The 24,617-nt window shown below is 38.2% G+C and overlaps 1 protein-coding gene across 4 annotated transcripts; it reads left to right on the forward strand.

Moving 5' to 3' along the window:
• Nucleotides 1–228: 228 nt before the first annotated feature.
• On the forward strand, nt 229–21,459 carry LOC144956892 (monocarboxylate transporter 14-like). Of its 4 annotated transcripts, none has more exons than XM_078887704.1 (6): nt 229–549; nt 3,634–4,083; nt 7,393–7,536; nt 10,212–11,438; nt 19,297–19,473; nt 20,776–21,459. In XM_078887704.1, the coding sequence occupies exons 2-6, from the start codon at nt 3,687–3,689 to the stop codon at nt 21,021–21,023; spliced, it is 2,193 nt and encodes a 730-aa protein (XP_078743830.1). In that variant the 5' UTR covers nt 229–549; nt 3,634–3,686; the 3' UTR covers nt 21,024–21,459. The 4 variants fall into 4 exon arrangements, with proteins under 4 accessions (XP_078743830.1, XP_078743856.1, XP_078743837.1 ...); XM_078887711.1 differs by lacking the exon at nt 229–549 and adding an exon at nt 1,249–1,626; XM_078887730.1 differs by lacking the exons at nt 229–549; nt 19,297–19,473 and adding an exon at nt 1,238–1,626.
• Nucleotides 21,460–24,617: the final 3,158 nt, after the last annotated feature.

Consider the following 24,617-nt stretch of genomic DNA (forward strand, 5'->3'; position numbering starts at 1 on the left):
GGCATCAATAATAAAATTGTGAAAAATAAAACAAAATTGTAGGATAATTCACTTTTGACATCATACTAATCGCTCAATTGAAGCCAAATCCATCATCATTCACCCTATTGATATAATGTTAGTCCAAAACGGCAATACTATTTCTCTTTTTAAAATATCCGGAGTTTTCACTCAGTCTATGTTCAAAGATTCAATCGTTCCATATTTTTTAATAAGCGACAACTTGGTTTATTATTTATACATCTACCAATTTACCATTCTAATATCAAAAAGCAAGAATGTTAACTCCCGTTAGTCATCCCTCAATTTATTTTACGAATGCCGTGTAAGAATAATTGTGATCGGATGTGTTGCTTATAAAGAAATCTATAAATTAAGTTAGTGAAGCGGGGTTATGCGTTGAAACAAGAATAATGTGTTGTACATTTCGTTTTGTGTTTTTCTTCATGGATTTTCGCTGTGTTAGATTGTGTGAAGACCAAGCATATGGAAATAATGATAATAAAGTGAGATAAAACATGATTCTAAACTACCTTCATTTTCGCATGTGTGAGTATGCATACTATGTGCGTTTATTTGCTTGTTTGTATGTTTATGTGTGAGTGTGTACTTGATAATCCAAAGAGTACGGTGTTTGTGTCGATTAGTGTCGAGCGGAAGTCTCGATGATACCTCAAGTCATCGGCCACCAACACTCAAAACTTCCCGAACTCGATGACCAAGGAAAAGTCGGGAATTCCCGAGAAGTAGCACTTCAACTGAGCTTTGGATGGCTTTTTTGTATTAAAACTTAAAATACATTAAATAAATTCACTTTGTATAATAATAAAACATTGATACCTATAACCATTTTGATCTATTTACGACGTTTCTGTTTTGTTCGCTGTTTAAAATATGATATAACGTCAATACCCAATACCAATGACTAGGTATTGAATGAAAGCACCGATGACTAGAGCGATGCTCGAGACTTTTTTTAGTCTCGAGACTCAAAAAAGCATCGAGACGCAAAAAAGTCTCGAGCTTCGCTGAAATCATCGCCGACGAGAGAGGGGTGAACAATGCAGATAGTACACATTGTTAGTAACGCGTGCGTCGCTCGCGCAGTATAGTCTCGAGACTCGGGACTCGGGATTCAATACGAGAAGCATCGACGACCGAGATTCTCGAGACGAGAAAAGCATCGAGAACTAAGTCGAGGTCGGTACCTTCTCAGTCGTCGATGACCTGACTTCTCAAAACCTAAAGCATCGTTGACCTTTTGGTGACCCGGATGCCCTCCCCTAGTGTCGATGCGTAGACGACGTGCGAGGATCGACACGTTCTCAGATTGAGGGCAATCAGCTGATCACGTATTTTTTTTTTTCCAATAACGAAGGATATTATTCTATGTTATTTGCGTTATGAACAGCATCAAAGGTCACGAATCTAGTAATGAGCAGAATATTGGTATTTATGAATAGCCTTGTTCAGTCAAACGATCATCGACTGTAGCTACTAAGCATATAAGTAACGTTAATCACTTTGAGTATTGGGTAAGATGTGTTCACTTCCCTCGCTCGCAGAAATGAATAAAGATTATAATTGTGACATAAGCTGTGTTTTTTCCCCAAGGCCAGATCACAGGTAACGCCTCACGACTTTTGATTTGGTTTGTTTCTTTCTTTTTTTTTTCATTAAAAACTCTCTCTCTCTCTCTCTCTCTCTCTCTCTCTCTCTCTCTCTCTCTCTCTCTCTCTCTCTCTCTCTCTCACTCTCTCTCTCTCTCTCTCTCTCTCTACTCCTCCTCTCTCTCTCTCCTCCTCTCTCTCTCCCCCCCCACCCCCCCCACCCCCCCCACCACCACACACTTCTATCTATTGTGGCGTTTAATAAAATATATAAATATAAAAAAAAAATACCCCCCCCCCCCACCTTTTCCGCCTTCTTGGACACAGGCATTCACAAACAAACGTATATGTATTTTGGATATATTTATTTATGAGTGTTGGTGGATACTCGTAGGTACGAGAATACTCGTTGATATTGGTTAGAGCATATAAAATAAGTAAGAACACTCCCACTATTCTGTCGAGACGATCGTTTCGACGGGTTTCCATCTCTTCGGTCGACAATAGGTCCGTAGTGAACTTTCAAAGGAGTTCGTTGTTGCTGTTTCCGTCCTTATTTTTTTTTATTCGGTGTGTCGCTATTGATTGGGCGGTGATTAGTATTGTTATGCAGTGACGTGTTGTGTGTTCTTATCATGTGTATGTATGTATGTGTGTGTGGTATATACATGTGTGTATATGATGTTGTGTTGTGGAATATAGCTGCGTGGGGGGGGGGGGGGGGGGGAGGGGTAGTAGTAGTGGTAGATAATGATGATATTAGTACAATTAAAAATAATAGTGATGATGATAATAGTAATAATAGATATAGATAGATAACTCATCAAACAAGATGTCTGATGTCAACAGAAATCACCCATGTTGTCCAAGTGAGCAAATTTGGGGGTTGATAATCTTGCTCAAGGAAAAAAAATGAAAGTGCCCGAAGCAGGGCTCGAACCCGGGTCATCCGAATCACAGTGCAATGCCTTAACCACTGGGCCACTTCGCCCCCCTGTAAAATAATGATGATAGTGGTGTGGCGTAGTTGCACACTTATAATGTAAAGGCTGATGACTCGTATAGTGGCTTTTCATTGGCTTTATTCAAGACTTTAAAAATTCAACTTACATATTCGACACAATTTATGTCCACAAATACAAAGTCCAAAATAAGACATGCAGTCAGTGATGGTGAGCACAAAAAGTTTAAAGTAAAAATGTGCAGCCCAAAGTAAAGTAGAATCCAGGTTTGATCAGAAACACTCTATTTTATACCCTTTTGTAAATTGTTTCTACAATTCCTTCAAACCACTCCTACTGATTTTGACCGCTTCGTGTCAGTCTAAAACCGGCCCCCTAACAGTAAAAGCGAATCATACTCAATCCGAAACGTATTTAATCCCTAAATATTAATGCTAAACTCCGCCTTTTATGATATAATATTATTTTGATAAATGTCAGTTTTCATTCCTAAACAACAAAAACCAATTACAGACTGTTGCGTATTTAGCACATGTGTCTGCTTCATTTTGAACACAGGTTTACTGACACAGTTCCAAACAAACATGGATCCATATGACAAGGTTAAGGGTCAGTCGCAGCATAGTTCTGGTCATTTGCATCTTATTATCTGGGTCATGTTTTGACTGCGGCATTAGCTGCTCAGGTCCATTAAAGAATCTTATAGAAGATAATATATGCTAGTCTAGATAGTTGTGATTTATTTAATTTGATTTATTATCTAGTTCGTGTGAAAACGAATTTTAATTGAACGGAACAGTCGAATTTGGGACCAAAAGAAAAATGGCGTCACTTCAAAAAACATCTTTTCATGTACGATCTGGTTCGTGTAAATTCAAATATATTTTAAAAATATATTCATTCATACAATGCATTTAGAAAATGAACTCACTAGTTTTCTGCTATTGCGAATCAAAAGGGATGGCGCTTCTTGTTAAAGCATTGGTATGTATGTAATGATTGCATGATCTTGTGTTCGTCTAATTGTATTCCTTATTCTATTTAATTTTTATACCTTTCAGGTTACATAATATTTTATAAAAACAAGATGGAGCCCTGATATCCAAACACGGAAATGTTTTCTGAATCTGGTGACGACAGTAACGCTAGAATTTACCCTAAAAGTCATAACGGATATTTGCCAGTATGTAAATATTGCTCCACTAAAACTGAAAGTGACAAGATGGGTGGATCAAGATGTGGAAAATGTAATGATTTTGAGGAGGATTCCATTCATCATGGAGGGCAGAATGTAAAAGAGGATGACGATGAAATAGATACAATTCAATCAAACTTTCCGGAGGGTGGATGGGGATGGATCGTGGTGGTGGGCAGTTTTTGCAATTCTTTCATATTCGACGGAATCGGAAGCGGCTACGGAGTTCTATATCCCTATGTTCATGATAAGTTTCATGCAAGCGCTTTTGTCACGTCTTTTGCAGGTTCTTTGTTTGGAGCCTACTTAACGATGGGTAAGTGCGTGTATACTTGATACTCAATCCATTGTCTAACCATTTATAAATATTGTATATTAAGTTCATGACTTAATCTAAGCACTTAATGGCGGGACGTATTTCTTTCAAACTATAATTTCTCAAATTAATCTCAAATTACTGGATGTCTAAGAAAGCAGTAACAGCACTTCGACCTTCATTTCATTGAAGGGTTTATTTGGAATTTATTTTTTTTCTGAAAGTTCATTCCCTAATGTTATTTTATTTGTGAATTGGCTTCAACAGTCATGACGTCACTTCCCTGGTAATGACGCATAGTAACTTAGTATCTAGCTCTAAACTATCAGAACAATGGCGGACGCCCTTATGAAATATTTCTCCGACGAGCATAAAAGTGTATCCAGAGGAGAAAAACATTATAAATATGATCATGTTTCGACTTTTATACATTCTGATCACATGACATGACAAGTTCTAGCCAGCATGAAGAACAAAAAGTACCAATTTTCTTTGTTTAGAACCACGCTGCTCGCCGTTGCTGGGCGACGTGACATCAGACTATTGAACCCAATTGAGGGTCAGGTGTTCGAATATTGATTACTCGCTGAGAATTGGATGTCTTGAAGGAATACGAGCAAGGAAATGGGAAAGCACGCCCTATATGCCTTATGATATATCAGAGACAATGAAACCTACGACAAGAAGAAGAAGAAGAAGAAGAAGAAGAAGAAGAAGAAGAAGAAGAAGAAGAAGAAGAAGAAGAAGAAGAAGAAGAAGAAGAAGAAGAAGAAGAAAAGTCTTATAAGAGGTAAAAGAGATGACTTGAACTGTTTTTCTTCATTTTTTTGGATAAACAAATGAGCAATACTTGACTCTGCCTAACGGGACCAGAAATTCAGTGGACATGCATGAAATTTGCCAACAAAAAATAAACCACTTCTTTGAGGGTCTCAACAAGAAGAAAACAACAAACAGATGGTTTTTCAGTTAATATACTCAGCGCTGTGTTGATGGAAACAGAGTGGGTTTAATGCCCTCTGAACGTACACGTTATGTGGGTCGTGGAGCTGGAAAAAAAAGGATTATACACATCTTACGAGATTCAATGGTAGACAGCAGATGTAGTTTACTAACATCGAGCTCAATACAAAGTCTTTAATGTTCAATAAGGAATGGCTCGTTGCAAAGTTCCCGAGTCTATACTCGTATTTGGGCACCCTGACACGTAAGCCCTTGAAAATGCACCTGCTCAAATCTCTACGTATTGGACATAGATTTGAAAATTTCATTGATGCTATTTAGCGCCATCTTTGTCCAAAAAGCTGCATGCGTCACTGTTATCTCACTCTCTACGTTAATTAAATCTGATTCAACAAGTGAAATAAATGTTATTGCAGAGCACTGACAGTAGAACAAGGCATGTCGCGATAAGGTCTGTACAATAAATGCAATATGTTTTGTAAAACTATACCTTAATCAATTGTCAGTAAATTACCGAGTCAGAAATTTGAAATTGCTTACCCATGTATCACTGTTAGCGTTTGGTGGTATGATTGGAATAGAAACGTCCTATCAACGTATTCATTTTGATATTGTGATAAAATTCGAGCGACGTTGAGGTTGGTCATTGACCAAATAGGGAACTTTGATTTAAAAGCTTTAGCCACGGGCTGTCTCTTGGGTTAATCACGTTGCACACACTACCCCGCTTGACTTACGTTTAAATGAGTACTTGGTTGTAGGAAGGTACTGATACTGTGAGAGTTTGTTCAAAAAGGACACCTACCAACGACTTGTCCTTTATGAAATGAAATCTTTGTTTCATTTGCTAAAGAAATTAATGAAGCGTTAAGAAACTCGTTGAGCTTGACGAATCTGTGGAAATGCACTTTATGAACGTTAATGATTAATCTATTTATATGTTCATATTTCTCATTAATAAATATAACTAACAATATCAATAGCTCAATAGAAGGAAAGAAATTGATGTCACTCAGCTTTTTGTTATTATTCTTAGCCAGTCATTTTTATGAGTAGTTCTCACTAAATTGTATTAATCAGACTATTATAAACGTTTAAGATTACACACAGTTTTGTGTGTTGGTAAGTTATGTCCGACTGGCAAATGTTGTGCGTTAAAAAAATAAACGCTTATCATCAGTATTGTGTTGTCGACGGTCAAGGCATTGTTATGCTTCGTATTTTGACACCTTCAAGCTACGACGAACATCATGAGCGATAACAATCTAACCTTCAGTAAAGTACTTTACACTTCACACAACCCATACACCACTCAACCTAGCCACGAAGAAATAAGAAGCTATTGTCAGTGAATTCTATTGTTGTAATTATGAGAGGACGGCCTGAATACAATTTTTGCCGTTTGAAAATGACCCATGACGGAGAATGTGGCGGCCTAAATGGCACGGGTAACTTCAAGTAAATGGGCCAAGTCGTGCGCTAAGAAGACATCGAATGCGAATAAAATCAAATCAACATTTGAAAGGTTAGGATATTTTTTGTTGTTGTTGCATGCAATAAGGAATTAGAGGACATTCACTCATCTAGGGAGAAATATCACTAGGAATGGAAACTCAAGAGGTTAAAATTCTACAGGCTCTCTAAACCAGAGTGCATTTGGGGCTCTTGGAAATATTTGGAAGTCAAAGAAAATACAGACCAAAAAGTACATTAGGTTTTTCAAATAAAACATCCTGTCTGTGATGCTATGCGTGGTGAAAATGAAGAGTTGCTAAAGGTATCCATAATAAACCTGACACGTACCGAAACAAATGCTTAGGGAAGACAATGAGGATATTCTGGCCAGAAACCATCTCAAACAGCGACTTGACGAAGAGAACAGGACCAGAGCCCGTATCTCTTATTGTGAAAGGAAAAGGATGGAGGTGGACTGGCGATGTCCTTTTGATGAACCAAGAGGTAAAACCAAGGGTCGCCCTCGGAAGGACTCCGCAGGGAGCAAGGAGGAGAAGGGGACCCTTGTGGAATGAAGGCCCAGAAGTGGACGTGGGGACAATTCTCAAAATAACAGCAGACCTTGATGGTTGGCGGTCTATTGTGTCAGCTGAAGCACCAAGAGGATAAGTAAATAAAAGTAACTTAGTAATCTACTTTGGGTGATTTATTGTTTTAAAAAAACCCCAAACAACATTCTGAAAACCATAAAAATATGCATCATACCTTCGTATGGTGGTTTAATGACTTAATTTTATGACCTCGACAAAAATACGAGTATATTGACTTTGCTACGCATTGACGTGATTTTACCTAATGAAGAACAACATTCACTTATTCCTTCTATTCTAGGATCAGTGGCTGCATTGTTGTTGAAGCGGTTTGGATTCCGCGCCGTGTCATTTGCTGGGGGCGTAATGAGTTGTATAGCCTTTGCATTGGCATCGCAGTCTTCTAATGTCTATCTATTTTTGCTTTCCTATGGAGTGATGGGAAGTGAGTGATATGACCGTGATGACGTAATCATTGTGACTACAAAGAAGATGGTGACGAAGCCAGCGATAGTGAATTGTGACATTGATGAAGATGATGATGATGACGGTGACGATGACAATGGTGATGATGATGATTATGATGATGATGATGATGATGGTGGTGGTGATTGTGCTGATACTAATGATGATGATGATGATGATGATGATGATCATCATCATCATGATCATAATGATAATGGTTGTGATTTTAGCCGCGATAGTAGAGAGGTTGTGATATTGTAAGGGCTCAAACAGAGTGGAGTTGTTTTGCTGGCTTTTTACTCGCCTCTTTGTGATAATTAGTTTACGCGCTGGCTGACACAAACGGAGTGGAATGACTTTCGATTCGGCGTCCGGCTCAGAGTGGACGTCGAATCGCTTTTCAGGCTTCTATTTGAAGACGTCAAATTGTATTTATTAAAGCCAGTGTGAGGCTCGCCAGAGTGGGGATGTCGCAGAGTTGTCTCGCTAGCATTGACAGCGCATCAAAAAGTTGTTTGGGAACTAGAGCTGGGGCGGGAATTGGCTTGTAAGGGTCTTGCGAATAGCAAGTCTTTTATGGAAAGCCTTTTGAACTCCAAGTCTGTCTGTCATGGTACAAACGAAACCAAGATTAATCGTTTTGTGTGTGCAAACCATGCTCGCAAGTCCAGCGCTTACCAGTCAGAAAGAAAAAGAAATAAACAGCCAAGCTGCGTTTGAAAATGAAAACCGAATAATAACCCCAACAACTTAACCTTTCAAAGGTGAAGCTCAATCTTACTTGGAACTAAAAGATCTTACTGTTTTCATCAAAAGTCATGTGGCGTTTATAGTCTGATTAATAGAATTAAGTGAGAACTATTCATGAGAATGACTTGCTAAAAACAACAACAAAGAGCTGGGTGACGCCAATTTCGTTTTCATCAGTTAGTAAAGTTCAACCGACGTGTAAATGAATCATCAAAGAGAGGCGAGTAAAAAGCCAGCAAAGCGACCCACTTTGTTTGAACCTAAACTGAGTGCATTCATTAATTTTTGTCTCCTATTCAAAACAACCAGTGTGTCATAGACGCTACATATTTCTGTATTATTAATACAAATTCGAATTAATAGTTTTGAAGGGTTTTTTGATGTCTGAAGAAGGTTTTTGAGCCCGAAACGTTACATGTTAAGTATCTTGTTAAGCTGCTATTTTCAGTTTTGTTCAATACTTTTGACAGAAAAACAAATATCTCGACAGCACCCAAGGTCGATTACATGTTTCATTGCGAGTAAAACGAGTGCCCTATCAACTAAGCTATCAGGACTCCCACGATTACCACCACGATATTGTCTGGCGGACTTTTCTCAAACGTGACAGGGATGTTTTGATTTTGAAAGATAGCCATTTCGTAAGATGCTGTATTAGACTAAGCGTTCCGTGATAAAGTATAGATAAGTTATCAACAGGAAACGTAACGTGCCAGCAGGAATCACCTTGGTGTTCAATAAATGGTCAAGTTTTTTGGGTTAATAATCCAGCAATGGTGGAAACTCCACATTACCTGCACACGGGCCTCTCTTGATATTACCGAGGAATGTTAATGTTAATTCATTTTCATGTTGCCCTCTTACAGTCATGACACATCGTCTTAAAATCGGTATTTTGTCAGGATATACACGGTGCTATAAATTCAATTTATAGCCACAACTTTTAAATTTTTTGGTTAGTTTCTCTTCCTTATGGTGGGGAATAAATCATACTATTTCTTGATTTGCGAAAGACTCGAAGTTCGTATTTCTCATTCTTATATTTCTAAATTCACTTTTTGGAGTACTATTCATTCCGACATAATACCGTTTTAACACGTTGGGTCACATATGTGAATCGCCGCGTCAATCTGGTATTAAGTCGAAAAGAACTTAAGATAGAGATTAAGTTTAAAGTCAAAATGATTAGATTATGGAAATTGAAATCACTTTGAGGTTTAAGAAAAACAAAATCTGCCCATCTCAATGACAGCAATCAGATTCTAATAGTTAAGTTAAAAAATTTGATCATCAGGTTCGCCCCAACTTAAAACCGTTTTGAGACAATTGATCGCATAATATGCCTCTTCACTTTCGGTTTGGGGAAACCCCGATTTTACCATAGCATAACAGAGAGGAAACATATTACGAGGCAAACCTATTATTCTTTGTAAAAAACGTAGGAGTACAAGAAATAAGTTACTCCCGCGCACAACCGGTTTTCTAAAATTAGATTTTGACACGTATTGATATCTTTACCGTATCTGGATGGTCTATAACTGTTCACCTGTTGGTATTAATAATGTTAAATCTTGATCAGAAAGAACATGTTCGAGGTAATTGTAGGGATAGAATAAATATATTCTTGGAGTCTTGCGTTTGAACTTTCGATCTCGTGCCCAACGTGCTCTCTCAACGTACGAGTTCAAGAATCTTATATTTTAGACAGGATTCTTGCACTCGTGCGTTTTGGTATTCCGAACGCTTTTACAACTAAACGACAGCAGCGGATCCCTTGTAAAGCACTTTTGAACACATTTAGAGGATATTACTCAATATAAAAGCTGGCTTTTCAAATGATGAGACTGTATATATTAATCAATGTCAAGTTCACAGTATTTAAAAATTGCTTTTTGTTCCCTACAGGTGCTTCCATTGGTTTAGTCTATCTGCCCTCGATGGTCATCGTAAATGGTTACTTTAACAAGAAAAGGGGAATAACCAATGGCATTATCTCATCGGGATCTGGAATGGGTCTCCTCGTCATGGCACCTGTCATCAATGCTCTACTGGATTATTACTCATTAGGTGGAACTGTTCTCATATTAGCTGGAGTGCTACTTAATATATGTGTCTTCTCTTCCTGCTTTAGACAGCCCAAACTGTACAATGAAAATATCAATGGATCGAGTAGAAATCAAAACAAAGAAACAGTTTGTTTATTAAATAACGAGAATTCCTCTGAGAATTATACGGAAGAATCAGCTGTCGATATGGTATCTGCTCAGCCAAACGATAAAGAAAGGAAAGATGCAGATATTTGTAAATTAAACGATCCAAATTCAAATATAGTCAATCCTGGTGTTTCAAGACCGGAAACAGAAATGCCTTATCCCGCCTTGGTAATAACTCAAAGTGCTGAATGCCAGATGCGGAAAACTAACCGTGGAAAATTTTGTGCATTAAAATCGACTGATGAATTTTTATGTCGTGAATTAAGAACTACCCAATCGCATTCAGCAAGCAAATTAAATATCGCAAAAAACGTCGACAATAATTTGTGGATGAGATCTCTGAATCTTCTACCAGCAAAAACCGAATGCAATGAATTGGAAACCAACACTCGAAAATATCCGAGTCAGCATTCGACCCGCGTTTTTACAGACATTGGTGCTAATTCATATCTCACCGGCAGCATTTCCAAATTGATGCACGTCCATAATCAACATTTCAGCTCTTCAAATCAGCTTTGCCCAATGTCACAACAAAAATGTCGATCCTTATCGGCAATTCCTACAAATAACATTGTCGATGGCTCAGTTCGTCATGATAGTAATATAATCAACTCTTCATCCAATGAAATTAAGGAGGAATTTTCTCAAGATGTAAAGCATTTTACAAAGAGTGAATTAGTTGACTGTAGTCACAATGATTTATCCAATTCGGTAGATACTTCTTGTTCAATTGAAATTATTCCAGAGACACATGGCTACAGTTTGAGTCAATTGTTCAGAATGGCGTCATTTTATCTATTTTGTTGCGGGGCTTGTCTCATACAACTCGGGTATCCTATTCCAAATATATTTCTGAGTGACCTTGCAGCGGCTCATGGAATACCTCATCATTACGGCGCTTTGATGATCAGTCTCATTGGTAAGTGAAAGGAATTGTTTGAAATGAAGTCTCGTTACGCCTCGAAAAAAAATTAACCAAATATTTAAAAAGTAATTAAAACGTAAAAGAAGAGACATTTAATAAAATGTTATCGTTGTTGTTGTTGTTGTTGTTGTTGTTCATGATTATGATGATGATAATGCTGCTGCTGCTGCTGCTGCTGATGATGATGATGAGGAAGAGGAGGAGGCGGAGGAGGAGATGGAAGACGACGACGACGATGATGATAAATGATGAAATAAATAAATAAATAAATAAATAAATAAATAAATAAATAAATAATAATAATAATAATAATAATAATAATAATAATAATAATAATAATAAATAATATTAATGATGATGATGGTGATGATGATGATGATGATGATGATGATGATGATAATAATAATAAATGGTATTTGTATAGCGCGTATGGGGAGCTGCAAGGTCTGGGCCGGACGTCCCGCTTGCTGAAAGGAAATTGATGTGCATTTCGAACCCAACACCTCTCATTTCCAGGTGCATTGATTGCCGCGTAATCCTGTCTGACAGAGATTATTGCATATGGCCTCTCATGCATTATTGTGTCCATAACAGCACCTTCCCGTGGTGTTCCCCGTTTCTACTGAGTTTGTTATGGGCGCGACCGAGTCCCCGGCGGTATAACCGGGCTAGGGAGTAGGTGGGACCCCTTCCTCTTAAGGTGCAGGAGACAGAACCCACCGATGAGTGGTACACGCTCTGCTCCTCACCCACCCACCTCACACTCATTCTGTAGTGTGGTGTCCTCTGTATGTCCTTACTTTTCTTAATCTACCCCTATAGCTCATACTTGTTTCCTAGTGCTGTAACTTTAACACTTCTATACTCCCTCTTTGGTCGGCCTGTGGCCCATGTCTTCTGCATGACTATCTGTGATTGATTGTAATCATGTATCCTTCTTAAAAAATTGAGATTTTTAGGGAAAGGGCTGGTATCCCTTTGTTTAAGGCCCACAGAATCTCTCATCGACACAAATGACCCAGGACGTGACGATCCTCTGTTTATGAAATATGGCCCTTTAAGCAGAAAGAATAACTGAAATTGATAACTGCAAGCCAGGAAACAGTAGGTGGCGGGGAATGGGCGACCGTCAATCATGAAAGAGACTGTGGGAAAGACAAAATGAAGGCTACTTGACTAAACCCTAAAAAAATTAATTATATGAGGAACATGCATCTGCAGCTCAACTCCTGATGTTATGCAGCTGACAAGGAATACAGGTTAGGGTGGGAAGACAGACCGGAGACTCCCCAGCATGCCATGACAAACAAAAGGAAAGCATACGAGCTCGGACGTCGCCTCGGAAAAGGTCCGCGCCAGACAGTGAGTACCCAGGCTGATCTGCGCGAAAAGTCAGCTACTGGGACAAATAAATTCCACAAACATTTGAATATTTTACAAATTAACATTTGTGGAATCAGGAATAAAAAGACAGAGCTAAAGAAATTATTAAATGAAAAGGAAGTTCACATTGCTTTACTTCAGGAAACCCTGTATAAAAATAGCGATCCAATATATTGCTGGTTATACATACTATACCTGCAAATGTGACGACTGCCGTGGTGTTATTACTTATATAAGAAATGACATCACGGGAGATGTTACTTCTAAACCATCACAGAACTCAACCGATGTACAGAAAGTCACCTTATGGCACCTAAATAAGAAATTTACCATTTACAACATTTATAACCCTCCACGGTGTACTATAAACCTAACAGATCTAAACAGTTCCCAATACAACAACACAATAATTGCTGGTGACTTCAATGGCCACTCTCCACTATGGGAATACAAAAATTTAAACAACACAGGAAAAGAACTAGAAAAGCTTTGCAATACAACCAACCTCACCATTTTACAAAATGCAGACTCAGTCCCCACCCTTCTTCACAGAGCTCATATGTCCCTGAGTCATCCCGATCTAACCATCATCTCCTCTGACCTTCTGAATTCTTGTCACATTAAAGTCCTGGATGAAATAGGCAGTGACCATAAACCAATTTTAACACAAATAACAGTTCAAACACAGAAGAAAACATTTGAGCAGAAATCCAAATGGAATTTCAAGAAAGCAAACTGGGATGTTTTCACAGCAACATTAGATGACCAGCTTCCAAAAATTACAGATACATCAAGTGTAGAACATTTAAACGAAGCCCTCACCAAAGCCATTCTTGCAGCTGCAAAAGCAGGAATTCCAAGAGGTAGTCGACAGAATTACAAACCCTTCTGGAGCAAAGAAATTGAAAAAGCAGTAAATGCAAGAAAGGAAACAGGGAAAAACTTAGAGGAAAACAAAACCATTAAAAACAAGATTGAGTACAATAAAGCATCGGCAATTGTCAAAAGAACTATTAACAACGCTAAAAGAAAGAAATGGGCAGACACATGCGCTAATATTGACCTCAATCAAAATGGGAAAAAAGCATGGGCCTTACTTAATAATCTTAACAATGAAACCCCGAAAACCAACCCAAAGCCCATGAAAACTACAGAAGGAACAATCGTAGATGACCAAAAAAAAAAGCCATGATCTTCAACAAACATTTTGCTTCAGTAAACAAGGCATCAAAAAGAAGTGAAAAGGACAACAAATTGATTAAAGACCTTAAACATCAAGAAAAGGCCCCAAAAGCTATCTCATACCTGTTCAAAGAGGGCTTTACCATGTCAGAACTTCACAGAGCTATGAAAAAACTCAAGTTAAGGAAATCCCCTGGACCAGATAAGATACACAATGAAATGCTCTTGCATCTTAGCGTGAGAGGTAAACAGATGCTTCTCAAACTTATAAATCTAACATGGGAGACAGGAATAGTACCAAGGGGATGGAAAAATGCTATTATAATTCCAATCTTAAAGAAAGATAAACCACCCGACGAAACGAAAAGTTACCGACCAATATCTCTCACCTCATGTGTTGGAAAGATCGCTGAGAGAATGGTAAATAACCGATTATACTGGTGGCTGGAGACATGTGGCCTACTAAATAAATATCAGGCAGGCTTTAGGATAGGGCAAAGAATAGAAGATCAATTGTTTAGATTAAGTCAAAAAATAATTGATGGCTTTCAAGATGGAAAACATACAGTCGCGGTTTTTGTTGATCTCCAACAAGCCTATGACAAAGTATGGAGGAAAGGGTTGTTATCAAAAATGATGGACTACGGAATTGATGGAAATCTCTACTTCTTGATTAAACAATTTCTCAGTAACAGAACAATCCAAACAAAAATTAATAACGGACTGTCAAACAGAGAAGTATTAGAGGAAGGTCTCCCACAAGGATCCTGTCTCAGCTGTACTCTCTTTCTTATTTTTATAAATGATCTACCAGAAGTATTACAGACAGAAAAGGCCCTATATGCTGACGATTTAGTTATGTGGTATACTACGAAGCACCTACCAATAGCCTCCAATAGAATAAATGAAGATTTAGAAAGCTTAAACACCTTCTGTGATAAATGGAAATTAAAAGTTAATTGCAATAAAACAGTCTACTCTATATTTACTAAGAGTCATCCTGTTTCCAAGAAAGAAATAACACTCTCCATCCAAGGCCATCGACTCGCGAAAGAAGAAAACCCCACATATTTGGGCATACAGTTAGACAGACAACTATCTCTGAACAAACACACTCAGAATGTAAAAATCAAAGCCACAAAGAGACTCCAGTTACTAAAACGACTAGCCAGTACTACTTGGGGAGCAGACAAAAACTCGCTTCGACAACTCTATTTAGGCTATGTGTGTTCCGTCATGGACTACAATTTAGCCCTCCAAAATGTAGGTAGTAAAAACACACACAAAACCTTGGACAGAGTACAAAACCAAGCCCTTCGCTTCATCTCCGGTGCCCTGAGATCGACACCCACAGCAGCATGTGAAATACATACTAATGTGGAACCACTTGGACTTCGCAGAGAATCAGCAGTGCTTGAAATGGTTGAAAGATACAAACGAAAAGAGGAAAACCATCCAAACAGAATTCTGGCAGAGAAATGGAAACCAAGAACAAGATTAAAACAAAAATCCCTGCTACACATTGCTAACAACTTGAATGAAAGACACAGACTCCCAGAAAACAGAGAAAAATCTATTTTAATCAGTCAAAAACCTCCATACGCCGAACTAAAACTTCCAAAAATAAAGACTAACCACATAGAAGAAACAACAAGAAATAAAAACAAATCAGATATACAACCATTAGCAATGAAGACAATACAAGAATACCCAGACAACTGGATACATGTTTACACAGATGGATCTGCCCACAAAGGAACTAAAAATGCTGGGTATGGGTTTGTAGTAGAATACCCAGATAAAACCTGTTATAAAATCCACAATTCTTGCGGAAGCTCCTGCTCAAACTACGAGGCAGAGGCAGTTGCAATAGAAGCCTCACTGCGACACCTCTCTTCTGTTTTCCAGCTAAACCCTTCAAAACTTCAAAACACTGTCATCTTCACAGACTCCAAATCGGTTCTCCAAGCTCTCGATTTAGATAAACTCTCCTCAACGTTCAATAGTTTAAGATCTCAACTAGATGAATTCCTTACAACACACAGAGTAGACTTATCTCTCCAGTGGATACCGGGACATTCAAATATACCAGGAAATGACAATGCAGACAGACTAGCCAGACTCGGATCAACACTTTTACAACCATCAATTCCAGTATCCTTAGACACAGCGAAACAAATAATCAAAACAAATAAGAGAGAAGAATGGATGAACAGTTGGGCAATGAGCACCACGGGTAGATGTATGTTTTCCCATATGACCACTCCTGTAAAGACTGATTGCCTAAATAAGCTCAGAAGACACCAGCAAAGCATCATCTTTCAACTAAGAACACAACACATACCGCTCAACAACCATTTAAGCAAAATTACAAAAGACACATCCCCTTCCTTCCCCCTATGTCAACACCCCAATGAAACAGTAACACACCACTTGCTTGAATGTCAACCTCTTGAAGACCTGAGATGCACATTCTTCCCACCAAATCCAAGCATCAGTAACACACTTTATAGTCACCTGGAACAACTACAAAAGACATCTAACTTCTACGTCATGGCACAAGACCGAAGGGCTAGAGCTCAGGTGGTCGCTGGTTCGGATAAGTAAGTAAGTAAGTAAGTATAGCGCGTATCCCGATTTCATCAGGTTCTAGGCCGACGTGCAATTATTTGCAGGTCTGATAACCCAATTCCTTATGGCTCATTGTTGTAATGGAGATCTCAAATAATGACGCAAAATATTGTCCATAACAACAATGTTAAATTAGGCCCATAAGTGGATTCGGATGCCAGACCTGCATAAATGTGCAGGTCTCTCTAGGCGTATTACATTCTTTAAATAAAGAAAGAAATACAATGAAAAATAAAAACACAGCAATTTCAATTATTCACATAGCGATAGACATTACATTTCACACACATGATAGAAAAGCTTCATTTACAAAATAGAAATTTAGATTTGAAAGTTGATCATTGATAATGAGCCAACGCTTCTAATATTCTAGGAGAGAACGTTCCAAAAAAACGGGGTGACGAAGATTCAAACGATTGTTCACTAGTGCCGCGCTGAGGACCGGACCGAGGACCGGTCCCACGGTCTTTTAGCTGTGAACCGTGGTCCAGTCCCAAAGAGGAAGACCGCCGCCGGTCCTCACTTCTTATCACCTTTCAACGGTCTCGCGCCATACTACTTCCCCAGCGATTCGTTGCCTCGGTCCTTTGCTATCTTCCACCAATCACCACCCATCCCACTTAATTAATCGCACCCACCCCCCTTTGCCATACACTAAACGACACAGACGACCATAGAGGCAGACGACCACCTCCCTCCACTCCGCAAACCGCCCTTTCGTGTGTGAGATGGGGGAACAGGAGGCGCACGCCTTGGACGATTCCATTATACGGGGTAAATTTCAAAATTTACTACACCATAATGATCGCAATGACAATGATCTATGATGAAGGCATGACCCCTCTTCTCTAATGGGTTATTGTTTGAAATGTATGTGACTACTAAAGATGTGTGTGTGTGTGTGTGTGTGTGTGTGTGTGTGTGTGTGTGTCGAACCTAGCAAGTTGCAAGTCTGATTTTTTGTTTTCTTTTGTCCATCTCTTGTCGCCACTCCTTTCTATCGCATTGTTGTCATTTAAAATAATACAATAATATTAAAATTTCGTTTGGTGTTTTAACTAATCAAGTAATATGAGTTTCATTAGTTTATTCCGTCCAAAAAAACCAGTTATAACGTCTGTATTTTTAAAAGGTCCAATAGAATATTTGGGGACCCCGATAGCTCAGTTGATAGAGCACTCTCTTTATACGCAAAGGGCCAGAGATCGATCCCGGGTGCAGTCGATTTTTTTCTGAATCCCTGTCTACTCAGCAATGAATGGGTAGCTGAGTTTGTTAGATCTGGCGAAAAGTCACCATCGACCCCTCTTATCACCTCATCCACCCCCTCTTATTATAACTTCACGTCTCTCTCTTACTCTTCAATGCTCGCTGCCCTCTAATGTGTGTGTGTGTGGGGGGGGGGGGGGGAGGGGGGGTAGGAGTTGCGTGTGTGTATCAACGCCACGAACAACTCGATCAACGCCTTGGGCGATGCCATTATCTCCGTTAATGGGGATAAATTTCAAATTTTATTAAATTATCGAAGTAACAATGAAGTACGGTGAGCAAATAAAGAAGGCATCACCCCTCTTCTCTAATTAGGTTACAATTTGAAATGAGTGTGACTACTCCGTGTGTTTTCATCGTGTAGCGGTCTTTAACGGTTCAAGAATGAACGGACCGGTCCTTGCGGTCTTCATTTCCCAAGGACCGTAGGACCGTGGTCCTTAAGCTTGCCAAGGACCGCCCCGCACTATTGTTCACCAATTTTGCAGGATGTTTTAGATTTAAATAAGGTTGTTCTATCGCCATTAGATCTTTGATTTCTACTCTGAGAATAGTGGTATACAAGGTCATATAAATATCTAGGGACATGCCTATTTAGTTTTATAGACATTGGAACATTAAAAAAAAAAATAGATGATGCGTCTTTCAACAGGCAACCAGTGCAACTTCCTAAGGAGACCAGAAACAGATGATTATTTTAATTAATTTTTTTTGTTTGTTTGTTTTTTTTTTTTGGGGGGGGGGTATTTTTTTTTTAAAAACGAGTTTAGCAGCGATCTTTTGTACAACTTGGAGGTTTTTAATATTTTCTTTACGAGAGTTTACCGCAACTTTTGAATTTCGAAAAAAATAAATCCTTATTCTGACCACTTTAGACTCAATTTTCTTAATCCATTTCATTCCGACATAAGGGGGAAAGACACGTAATATATTAATTTCATGTTTTTCTAGCGAGACGTATATTATATTTGCAATTGTGTCTTAATTGTATTTGTAATTGTGTCTTATTTCTGGTTGGGCATTAGCTGAAATAAGCCGAGATAATAGTCAAGTGTCCTTTGGGCGTTAGCGGTCACGTGATTGACTTGTTTATTTCAATTGATTGGACTGTGGCCAAATGATGTCCCATCATTGCATTTGTTCTTGATCGTTATGGTCCAGTATTTTGTTTGTTCGACCTTAAGAAGAAGAAGAAGAAGAAGAAGAAGAAGAAGAAGAAGAAGAAGAAGAAGAAGAAGAAGAAGAAGAAGAAGATGATGATGATGATGATGATGACAGTGACAGAAGCAATTTGTCTTTTTTGTTGTTGTAGTTTTCAAGATTGAATTTTAAGGCGTAAAGGGGACTTAACAAATTATTATATTGCTCATTATATTTTTTTTGACAGGATCTTTCAACATAGGAGGGCGTTTACTTGGAGGAGCACTGGCACATTTTAATTTCAACCCTATTCAAGTTAACGACCTCGCCATGTTTTTTGCAGCTGTGATTTGCTTCTTGTGCCCGTTATATACTTCCGTATGGTCCTTGTGTCTCTTCTCTGCTATGTACGGATTTCTTCTAGGTAATTTCCCACATATTGTAGACGACTGAAGCTTGATACTAAAATTATGCATAATTAATGCTCTCGCATAGTAAATACTTTAAGTAATTTCATCCAGTAAAGTTATTCGTGAACAGAACAAGAGTTATTGATAATCAAGACAAATTGTATTTGATACTCCACCATAACGGAGTACGAAGAGAAAGACTCAACATTGCGCCGGACAGTTAGAGTTATTTATTTTTAGGATTCGAATTGTTGAATGTCATTTTTGTTTGTTTTTGCCATTGCTTTTGGCACCTAGAGTAGAGTTGGCTCTTGATACAAAACAATTATGAGACAGTTGGCATTGTTTTGTTTATTTACCTTAACGCCATTCTATATTTTCCACTTCATATTTAGTGTTGCAGTCATCACGTTTTATCGACAAAGGAAAAATCCGAAACGTCCACATTATCTGTCTTCGTTAATTTAACTGAAGCTTGCATCCCATGTGACCGCTGTTATTTATTTCTTTGAGCTTCAACCAGCACCGCTTGCATTATTCAATAAAACATAAACACAATCCTAAGACCTGAATTTTCAATATAAATACTATAGATTCGATTTTGAGTATCTAAATCATCACAAAACAATACTGTTTTAAGCGGTAGATCACATTTGTTGACAATGGCAATGTGCTCCATACTTCTTGCAATCAATGTAATGATGTCCATGATGAAATGGAATCATCCAACAGCCTGAATAGGGACCTGTATAACCATGTGAAATACATTTACAATGGAACCCATGTATAACAGGTCTGGATACCACAGGGACCCCGTTATAACAGGGTTTAAAGAAACAAACAAACAGGGGTGCCGAAATCTGACTCTGTAACTCCAGATACAACACATTAACCCACATTACGATCAGGTAAGCCTACAGCTCAAGTCAAAAGAGAGTTAGGCCAGTCTTAGTTCGTGAATACTGTTTATTCTAACTTCTATACTAGGCTACATCATTTTCAGTATAACACGAGTCTTGCTGTAGACAGTGCTTAGCACAGAACACACACACGCGCGCGCGCGCGCGCGCACACACAACTTTGTTTCATAAAAATGGTAATAATATAGGTCATTTGGGATGTTTCCATTAAAATTCAGTTATAACAGGACTAGGCTATAACATAGATTTTAGGCTGCTCCCTCTGTTATATTGAGGTTCCCCTAAACATACACGCGTCGCACGGTTTAGGGTAAAGGCAATCTCATAGATATATCACCTGCACACCCACACATTCTCTGTCTTGAGTATGAGTCAATATAAATCTTTTATTTCCAGGTTTCTTCCCACCTCTACAGCCTTTGATAATCGTCAAATACTTCGGAATTGGATCCTTAGCATCAACATTTGGATTCGTCACATCTTTAAAGGGAATCGCTGGATTAATCGGCCCGCCTTTGGCTGGGTGGATATACGACGTGACTCGGGACTACTCCATATCGATTGTGTTCGCCGGAATCGCTTTTCTATTATCAGTCGTTGTCAATGAGACATTAGTATACATAACAAGGCATAATATACGATGAGAATATCCCCTTTCTTACAAGAAGCCAATTGTTATATTATGACGATTCTAAATCTCTTGTAACAGCATTTTTGTATTTTACATTATAATACATTCTAAATGAAACATTATTTTAAAAATTTGATTTGATAAGCAACTTATACCAAGTTATATTTTAATGTTGTGGTATTTTTTTATTATCTTTTTATACATATCGCTAAAATTATGAGTCTGCATTCTATTTTACATTTGAAATGTGCGCGCGCGCGCGTGTGTCTGAGAGAGAGAGAGAGAGAGAGAGAGAGAGAGAGAGAGAGAGAGAGAGAGAGAGAGAGAGGGGGGGGGGGGGGGGTAATTTGTATTTAATATAATGAACACTCATTTTCCTAATACTAACAATGCATTGAAAGGTTCTTGTTTATAATCTAAACTAGGCTCTGTATTTGTATTCGTAACTAACACTGCATATATATATATATATATATATATATATATATATATATATATATATATATATATATATATATATAAATTATAAAACAAAAACCATGAAATAATAGTGCTCAACTTTAGAATAAAAGGAGCTATTTATAAACATTTGAAATTAAGATAGTTTGACTTCTACAACGTTGTTATCGAGCGTTGCTCTCATCTTCCAATCAAAAAAAAAATGTTCCGTTTTTCTTTCTCTCTTTTTGATTGTTTTTTTCTTCTTCTTTTGTTTGTTAATTTATTTATTCCTTTTATTGTTGTTTTTGGATTTTAAAAAAATTGTCATAGTCAGCCTTGAAACCCACTTTGCTTAAACTTAAAGTAGTTATAAGATTATGATTAAAGACTGTGATTTAATTCTCATGATAGAATGCTCAGGTCCTCCAAGATAGCTTGGTATTCGTGTCTATGCATCAGTGTTTCATATATAAGGTTCAGGATGTTTTCCACTTATTATATTGAAGTAAGAAAGAGTATTTTCTCATAAGGAGCTCATTGTGATATAGAAGGCATGCTATTATATAAATTTATATTTCATTCCGAGTTGGGTTCACTAATAGTGCATGGGCCAGTGGGCGAAACCCTCCCCCCCCCCCCCCCCCCCCCCCCCTGGGGGAGTTTTCGCCACATGGTTTTTCTGAAACAGCAATATATCTTGAGTATTAATCCGGGTGTTACCGTTTTTTCAAGTGTCATAAAATGATTGTTTATCACCCTAAAATTGCTTCAAATGCAATAAATAGTGGAATTTTATTGTCATTTCTCATTTTTTGCCTCATATCATAAAATATTTTACAAAGCTATATAGGGTTTTTAAATCTTTGATAGCCATTTTCTCTATAATATGAAAAAAATATATATTACAGTGTATTTGCTTCCTTTCAGTGATAAATAAACAAGAGGAATTTTGTACTAGCACAATTCAGGCATGATTAATGGGCATATAACACATATACATTTGTAACATTTGACCTTGCTGTAGCAAAGAAAGCTTACGATATTGTCTGGCAAAACCCACAGCTTTACAAAACAGTCATTATTCACCTGGGTGTCTTTCACACCATAATTTCATATCAAGGTGCCCTGGGAAAGCTCCAAAGTGGATCTGGTTTTGAAGAAATTGTGACTGAAGCAGGGCTATGTACACATGGTTCTATGGATAGGGTTATGAGTGGAAAGAACTACAACAGGGCTATACGAGTGCATGTGTCTGTTTTGGAGGCTCTAGAGAGGCTTCTGCTTGCAAAATTTGAGCAGGACACGGATTCAAAATTCAGTAAAGACCTCATGTCTTACATAAAGGAATTCACCGAAGGAATTTCAAGCCATACAGCTAATAAAATTCTCCAGTCAACTGTGTATGCTGAGTTATTTTCCCAGTATGAAGCCTTCAAAGAGAGTGTCCGCTCAGGAAAGTACGGAAAAACTGCACAATACTGGACCCAATACATGGACAGAGTTTGGCTTCTCCTCCAGTTTCTGCGAGCTACAAAGGCAAACAACTTTCTTCTTCATATATCTTGTTTAAAAGAACTGTGCCCACTGCTTTTTACCATGAATCACCACAATTATGCCAAGTATTTCAGTGTATATTTTGTGTCACTAGCCAACCTGATTCATTCCCACCCAGGGGCAGAAGAAATGTTACAAGATAATGGATTTAGTGTCTCCAGATCAAGGACGCCTGCTGGAAGAATAGCAGTTGATATGACTATTGGACAAACAATAAACAAACATGCAAAGACAAAAGGAGGTATTGTTGGGTTCAGCAAGAGTCTTCCAAGCTATTACCGTTGGAGTGTAACAAGACACAATCGAGCAGAATATGTATCAGCAACCCAAAGAATGATCAGCAACAACAACTGTATAGATATAGACACCCACCAAGAATTGAGCCTTGCAAGAAAAAGACAAAGTGAAAAGCAAGTGCAAAAGATCCTCCAGGCATTTTCAGCATTTATCAATCCCTTTGAAGTTGAAGATGGTCTGGTCAGTCTAGCTTCAGGAATGAAAGTGCAAGAGGATGTTGCTGATGACCTGCTAGCCGTGAAAAAAACAGGAAAAAGATTGTTTGAAAGTTTTGTTGAAAACAGACTGAAGGAAAAGACTGTAGAATTTCACAAGCCATTAGAAAGGAACAAGACCAAGACATTTGCATCATTGAGGAAAGTGGTAACAGTGAAAAAAGACATGAACGTGGTCAAAATCAAGGCACAAAGAAATTTATTTGACCAGCTTCTTGTTTTGTCCCAAGAGCACATTGTTGATCTTCAAAAAGTTCTTCAATATCCTCTAACACCTACTCCATGGTCGCTGGCTTCATCAGATGGTTTACCTCTGAAGACCAACAAAGCAACTCTGTTGCACAAGCTCACGCCTGACAATTCATTAATGTTCGAGGATTATGCAAAAAACAAACAAACACCGTTTACATTGTTGATGGCAATGCACTGTTACAAACTCTGTCAGCAATCCCAAATACATTTGGCGAAGTTGCCAAACTTACATTTTCCTCCTTACCACAAGCAGCTTGTGTACACTTTGTGACTGATACTTACATAGAAGATTCAATCAAAGGTTGTGAGAGATTGAGGAGATGATCTTCTGAAGATAATGCATACTTGTTAAGAGGATCTGCAACAACAGTGCCCAGACGTTGGAAATCATTTCTCAGCTGCGTTGATAACAAAAGATCCCTTATCAGGTTTCTCCTCAAGGAATGGGAAAGTAACGAATATGCAAAGAAACTGAGAAACAGGGAAATCTTCTTTGTCTGTGAAGAGAGATGCACCTTACTTTACAGTGACACGGATGAATTTACCACAGCTGTACCTTGTCTAGATCTCTACTCATCACAGGAAGAGGCAGACACACGAATTATACTGCACTGTCAATATGCTTCCGCCAACCAAACTGTGAAACAATTGTTGTCAGATCACCAGACACGGATGTCTTCTTACTTCTCCTTTCATTCTCAGAGACAATTGGAAAGACCCTGATTTTTGATACTGGCTGTGGCAACAACAGGCGACAAATCAATGTCTCTCAGATAGCAAAGACTTTGTCTAAACAGATGTGTGATGCATTACTTGATGTCCATGCATTCACAGGCTGTGACACAACA

This window comes from Berghia stephanieae, chromosome 1, assembly GCF_034508935.2.
Source record: "Berghia stephanieae isolate SIO BIC M18660-M18661 chromosome 1, UCSD_Bste_1.3, whole genome shotgun sequence".
NCBI lineage: Eukaryota > Metazoa > Mollusca > Gastropoda > Nudibranchia > Aeolidiidae > Berghia > Berghia stephanieae.

Excerpts from the sequence above, each read along its gene's own strand:
- LOC144956892 (XM_078887704.1), top strand. The coding sequence starts at position 3,687 with ATGTTTTCTGAATCTGGTGACGACAGTAACGCTAGAATTTACCCTAAA. Across the intron at positions 4,084-7,392 it reads TGGAGCCTACTTAACGATGG|GATCAGTGGCTGCATTGTTG; the intron begins GTAAGTGCGTGT and ends CTTCTATTCTAG. Across the intron at positions 11,439-19,296 it reads TTTGATGATCAGTCTCATTG|GATCTTTCAACATAGGAGGG; the intron begins GTAAGTGAAAGG and ends TTTTTTTGACAG.